The sequence below is a fragment of the Arachis duranensis genome, chromosome 10 (genome assembly GCF_000817695.3).
Source record: "Arachis duranensis cultivar V14167 chromosome 10, aradu.V14167.gnm2.J7QH, whole genome shotgun sequence".
Lineage (NCBI taxonomy): Eukaryota > Viridiplantae > Streptophyta > Magnoliopsida > Fabales > Fabaceae > Arachis > Arachis duranensis.
This window is the reverse complement of record NC_029781.3, coordinates 10,861,629-10,868,888: the sequence shown is the minus strand read 5'-3', so window position 1 is coordinate 10,868,888 and position 7,260 is coordinate 10,861,629. Positions and strand designations below refer to the sequence as shown.

At 30.6% G+C, this 7,260-nt stretch overlaps 1 protein-coding gene across 1 annotated transcript; it reads left to right on the top strand.

Moving 5' to 3' along the window:
* The first annotated feature begins 709 nt into the window (after window positions 1–709).
* On the top strand, window positions 710–1,527 carry LOC107469145 (uncharacterized). The gene has a single exon (XM_016088524.3). The coding sequence runs from the start codon at window positions 766–768 to the stop codon at window positions 1,345–1,347; it is 582 nt and encodes a 193-aa protein (XP_015944010.1). The 5' UTR covers window positions 710–765; the 3' UTR covers window positions 1,348–1,527.
* The last annotated feature ends 5,733 nt before the right edge of the window (window positions 1,528–7,260 follow it).

Here is a 7,260-nt window from a genome sequence, read left to right as displayed (position 1 = left end):
TTCACTTAGAGGTTGTGAGTTCGAATCTCACTCCTAATTTAAAAAATAAAAAATAAAAGCTCATTTTAGCCAAATATTTTTTTTTAAAATTTCTATATTCACAATCTTCCTTTCTTTGAACATCATTTTTAACATCATCACCACAATTTCATTTTTTAGTGCCGGCCTTTCCTGTATTATCACCATCAGCCACTCGAATATTGGGATAAAAAAAAAAGTAATTTTAACACTAACAAATAAGTCATTAATATTAACTTATCTAAAAATTGATTTTTTTTATACATTTTCGCTAAAAGAATATATTATTTAGTTTTGCTGGGATGTTTTACTCTCCAAAGTATCAGAGAGGGGAAAAAATTATTTTCTTACCATATAGGAAAAGATTTTTTTAAACTAATGCCTTGAGAGAATTAATAGAAGAACAATTATTTTTTTAATGTTTAAATGTATATATCAACAGCAGTGGTCGGTGGAGCTTGAGAAAAATTTTTGGAGAGGCCAAAGATTTCTTTTTAACACAGAATATATAATAATAATAACAAAATTAAATCAAGTTTGGTTAAGAAAAATTATTAGTTCAAATGATATAATTATTTTATTTTCATCTAGATACTTTGGTTCGAACTTTACTCCTAATTTAAAAAAAAATTAAATAAATATGTTATTGCAACGATTGATTGAGGAGGTGCCTATATAAGGACAATCGCTAAATGAGAAACGCAACACATCAATCAAAGATCTGTCTACTAGAAATTAAACAAAAAGATGGGAAAGGGTCTTCTTTATCAACAACAGCACTACGGTGACAATGGCATGTGGATGGACACTCAGGCTCAACAGCAACAGAGCTATGCCTTCCATGAAGAATCTTGGGGCGGTGGTTCCGATAACGGTTACCACAAGAATCATTTCCCATCATCAGGTATGCCCATGAAGCCACATGGCGCTTTTCCCGCCATGGATTACCATGGTGGTGGAGCAAGCAGGCCCGGCTTCTTCGGCGGCGCCAAGAAGCATGGCTTTGGAGACACTCATCATCATAACATGTTTTCGCACGGCGGTGGTGGCCACAAGTTCAATCCCCATGGTGGCCATCACGGCGGCTACTACTCTGAAGAGACAGAGTACGAAGAAGCCGCCTATAGCGAGGAGCATCACGGCGGTGGAGGCAGCATGCAGATGCATAAGATGGATGAGCATCGCAATAATTGGAACAACCATGGACATGGCTTTAACAACCACGGCAGTCCATATTATCAAAACCACCATATGAACATGGACGGTTGGAATCCTCATCATCATGGTGGCGGCTCATACAAGGCTGACTGGACAGCAAAGGGTGTCTAATATATTCCTCCAATCCAACGTGGCAATATATGTGCGCGTGCATGTGGGTGTGCGTGTACTAGCTACCTCTTTCATGACTACTTGCTTGTTGCTCTTCTTCTTCTTCTTAACCTATCTACCCAATGGTGTAATAAAATATGTGTGTGCTCTCTTATAATAAAACGTAATAAGGTTTCCCTCCATTGTAGCTTTGATATGCTTGATGTTCGATGCAATAGCTAATATAAGTAACAACAAATTAAAAGATCTAACCAAAAAATCGATTTTGAAAAAGAAATGATAAAAAATTTTGAAAGATGATATACATAAATTATTCAAAAACAGCTATTCATCAATACCATGATTTGTTTTTTTTTTTTAACTGAACTATCATCGTTTTGAGAATTATTTAATAAATTGTTACCCTTTTTGAAATATATTATTCGGCTACTATTTTTTTGGTGCAGTCAAATTAATAAAATATTAGTGAATTGGTTTCATTGTTATTTTTTAGATCACATGATTAAAAAGAATGACAGAATTTTTAGGAATTAAGCATAAGGTATGCAGAAATAATTAACAAGTCGATTAAAAATTATAAAAGAATAGAGTGAGTGAGATTTAATCTTTTGAATTGTTGATGGTTTTTGTCAAAAATATTTAAAAATTAATATATTTTATCTGTTTAGTATTTTTCTATTGAGACATTAATATTTCACTTTGTTATGTTAAATTTTTTATTTTAAAATAAAAAACCATGGTAATTAGTCTTTTTGGTTAGAGGCACTAATAATTAATTGTTTAAAATAGTTATTTTTACTAATGTGGTCATACATAATTGAATGCGTATGTAAAATTTTTTTAGGTTTAATTATTTTGTTGGTCCTATAGTTTCACCAAATTTTTAATTAGGTTCTTATATTTTTTTCTTTTAATTAAGTCACTACACTACTTTAATTTTGTAATTAAGTCCTCTAATATAAATAATATTAGAGTTAACTGAATATTTTTTTTGCAAATTGAAGGTATTTATAATTAAAAACTTAATTAAATTTTTTACTACATGTATTTTGGTAAAAATATTATGTTAATTTTAACATTTTTAACATAAAAAATATGTAATTACAAAATTAAAAACAGTGTAGAAACTCAATTGAAAGAAAAAAATATAGAGACCTAATTAAAAATTTGGTAAAATTATAGATACTAACAAAGTAATTAAACCTAATAATTAGCAATAATGTTCTACAACCAAGTTAACTACTTAACTATATCCAACCAGGTTAGTATAACCTAATTCAGGTTCACACACTACTACCTCTAACTAACTTTTGACTAAATTTACGATTATATATAACTGTTTTTTCTCTGCTAATTTCATTTTTCTTTCAAATTTTCTCCGCGTTTTCTACATTCACTTCGTTCTATGCATTTTGTTCGTTCACAATCAATGCTCTTTGATTTTATTTAAAGATTTGGATCAATTTTTTTTTAAATTAAGCAGTGAAATCATATTTGAATAAGTATTTCGTTTTTGAAGATGATAAATGCTGCAAGTTCAGATTGTCAGTTGAAGCAAGGCGAATTGGATTATTGTTTTGACTGGAATCAAGTGGATAAGATTTGGTTCGAACCTAGTTAATGTAGTTCGTTAGTAATTAATGCTTTTGTAGTTGAATAATTTTGCTTTTGTTTGTGAAAATTGATGTTCATGGTTGAAGGTTTGAATTGGAATGTAATGTACGAGCTCTAAATTGTTATTTCGATGAATCTATTTGGTTTCTAGTTTCGGTACATTTGGAAAGACAATTTGGTTTAATATAGAAATGTTTTCAGTATTTTTTCAGTTTCTTTGTGATGTTGATGAGCAGTTTGTGCCAAAGGTTGGGATGATTTTTAATACACTTGAAAAAGCTAGAAAATTCTACAAAGATTATTCTAAACTTTCAACTTTTTCTACCAAAATTTGGAACACAAATATGAAGGAAAATAAAATTAAGAATCAATTAATTACATGTAATAGAGAAGGTAAATAGAAATTGAACATATCTCCAACTTAGAAGATAAATCTCTCAGCTGGATTAAATTGTCCTACAAAAATTTATATACATATACTAAAGGACGTTGGTGTTTGGGTTATTTTGAAGGTTGTTTTGCTTTCACATCCATGCTGTCCAAATCTTGCAAAGATACTGAAACAACACAGTACAATTGAGAATAACGATGAAGTTGGAATCCGACCAAGCAAAACATATCAATCATTTGTCACATTAACAGGGGATCATCGTGAATTAAGCTTTATTAAAAAAAATGTGAGAAATTACATTACGAGGAAAGTCTGTAATGTTTCGAACTAGACAATGCCAAAGAATTTGGAAAATACTTATAAAGAATGAAAGAGAAAAATCATAACTTCTTTTATGAGCTCGAACTTGAGCTTGATCACTCAATCAAAAATGCTTTTTGGGCTGACGCAAGAAGTAGGGCTGCTTGTGAGTATTTTAAAGATATTGTTTCATTTGATCCACTTACAGTACAAACAAAAAATTTGCTGTTCTGATTTATGTGCTTTTTGATATAACTTTCTGTGAATATCAAACTGTTTTTCGGTGCATATCTGATTTTCTTTATGCATTGTTGACTTTAGGTATAATTTAGTTTTTGGTTCTTTTGTTGTTAATCACCATAGTCATTTTACATTTTTAGGATGTACTTTGATGAAAAATGAGGATATTCAGTCATTCAAAAGTTATTTCAATGTTGGCTTCGTTCTATGGGAGAAAAGTCTCCGAAAGGCATTCTAACCTATCAATGTGCATCGATGCAAAGGGCTACTGAGAGTTGTATGCCAACAATAATTCACAGGTGGTGTATTTGGTATATTATGAAAAAGATCTCACAGAAATTAAATGGCTATAAGAGACACGAATAAATTGAACAAGAAATGAGTCATGTAGTTTGTAACTCTTTTACAAAAGATGCATTTGATAGAAATTGGAATGATTTCCTTATGAAGTATGGCGTTGGAGATAATAAGTGGCTTTCAAATAAGGGTATCTTTATTGGAATTAACTGATGCTGCTATTTTTATTCTTTGAATATTTATGTGTTTTACTTGAGTAATAGAGGTGCCAAGTTATATACCTTTGGATGCATTTTGTTTTTTGATTTACATATTTTATCATTTTTGCAGAGATTTTTGTAGATTGTCATTTACGGATCACAATTATCTTGATCACCACTTCCGAGTCGGGATGAGAAGCACACAAAGGAGGGAGAGCATGCATATTTTTTTTAACAAGTTTATTACACGCAATAGTTCACTGATCCGATTTGTCAAACAATATGATAATTGCCTAGAAAGTAGAGAGCAAAGAGAGAGAATCCGATGCATCAAATTTTTATACTGTCATACTATGTGCAACAAAATCATCAATATAAACTTAATTTCAGCATGTGTATACTCACAAGAAGTTCGGGAAAAGTTCAAGCACAATTTAGAAGAAAGATAGATTGCACCGCAAGATCAACAGAGTCCTCTCTAGGTTTTACGGCATATAAAGTTATAGAACAGTTTTCAAACTCAATATTCAATAAGTTTGTGGTTACATATGATGCGATATCACGGGAAGTAAAATGCCAGTGCTTATTAGTTGAGTCTAGAGGGATATTGTGTCGTCATTCTCAGAGCGTGTTAAGCTTTGAGGGAGTAGATAAAGTGACACCAAGATATATATTAAAAGATGGAGTAAGAATGTAAAGAGGAGGCACACACGTATCAAAAGCAGCCACGATGAGCCTCTATTAGAGCAAAGAAGTAAGAGATTTGATGATTTGGTGTTTCGATCACAATATTTGTGAATTCGTATCAGAATTTGAGAAGTTGACTGCAATTTTGCATCGCACTTATGATCATGCGATGGCTGAGATACAAGAATATAAAACAAAAAATAAAGGAAAATGTTTGTTATCGCACGAAGATGTTTCATTGGAAGATATTAACGAGCTTCAAAGCCCACCCCGCGTCAGAACAAGGGACATCCCAAAAATATATTGGGATTAAATAATGAAAAGCAGATTGCAAATGCTTCAAAAAAAATCTCTAAGCGAGGTAAAATTGATGTGCTTTAAGTAGGAAAAATTTTCTTTGTTCAAGTTAATAGTTATGCTAATATATGATTTACTTTTTGCAGTTGAACCTTTTAAATGATGGATCCTTGATGTAGTCAAATTCCAGCATTTATCTTGCACAAATTATGAATTATCAGTTCCAAGATTCAATGTAATAAGATAGATGTCTCGGTGTTTATTTTAATGATTTTCGGTGTTTCATTGTAAGAATTTCGGTGAAATTCATTTAATATTATTGTCTGCAATTGTGTGAACTTGGATTCATTTAATATAATAAAGATTAGGTCCATAGAATTTTATCAAAAGTTTTGTAATGAATATTTACAAAGATGCAAAGGATGTGTTTGTTTTAACTATACAATACATAGATAATTCAGTGTAAAAATTCTTAATAATTTACAGTATTTAACCTATACACTTTTTATATCTCTTGATAAAAATTTACAGAAAAAATTGTAAGCATTCTCAGTGTGTTTATTAGAATGATTTTCAGTGTTCCATTGTAACAATTTTGGTGCAATTAAATTTTCCTCTTTTTTTTTGCAATTTTCGTGAACCTAGATTTATTCAGATTAGCAGAATTTCAATACAGTACAGACAGGTTCATAGAAAATTAATTTGGCAAAGAAATTTATGAAAAGTTTGGATTGAATATTTACAAGTGTTTGTTTTAATTATATAGTACACAGAAAATTCAGTACTTAACCAGTGTATAAATTCATAACAACTTACAACATTCAAACTATCAACTATCAACTATCAATATCTCCTGATGAAAATTTACAGAAAGGACTTGACAAGGTAACGGAAGATTTCAAGAGTCTTATGGTTTCAGATTCATCAATTTCTTTATCTCACAATTGATTTATTTCATTAAAAAGAACAATCGAACTATGTTCTTGCCTGAAACCATCAACTCCTTCCTACAATTGAATCAAATTTATTAATTTGTGTTAATTTAGAAGTAGAGAAACCAATTATGTTTATTGTTACTTACCTGGTTCAAATTTTTCCATGCATATTTCACTTTTTTTTTTCTTTTTTGGATCGATTATCTCCAACTATTTCATCACATATATTCCGCAGTCTTAACTGATAAACAAAAATTAAACAACACAGTAAACAAGTTTATTAATACAACATTAACAAAAGTAATACTACAATAGAAAAGAATAATAGGAAGATCAATACCTTGTTTGTTGACCACTGATGTTAATATAAAAAGCTCAAATAGTTGAACAAAAAAAAAAAGAATAAGACAATTCGATTAAACTAGTATTTTTCAAAAACCAAATTTGGACTTGGTTTATTTATTCTAGAAGAATGTAAGAGGACCATTAGAATTTATTATTTTTGGCTATCAATTAGTCATCAGTATTTAAAAGTATGGGATAAAATATGTTGTTAGATTATTAGACTAAATGAACTAGACTAAAGGAATTGAATTTATAGCTAAGTGACAGCCAAAAATAAGAAATTTTGATGTCCCCTAGCATTTCTCTTTTTATTCCAAGCCAGACATTACACATGATTTTTTTTTGAATGACGCAACACAATATCTTTCATAAAAGATGTTTGTGGCGTATGGATTGAATCCGTCACTTGACAATCCAAGTCTCACATTATGAGAATCGAGAGAAAAATTTGTATGACGATTGTCAAAGTTCTTTCATGACTGGCCATCCCTGGGATGCCTTAACTTTTCATCATTTTTGCATTCCTCGTCATGCTACCTCATGCTTTTGGCTGTTGCTAAACACATGAATAGTCTTTGAAACCTGGAAATTAAGGAAATGTGTTGCG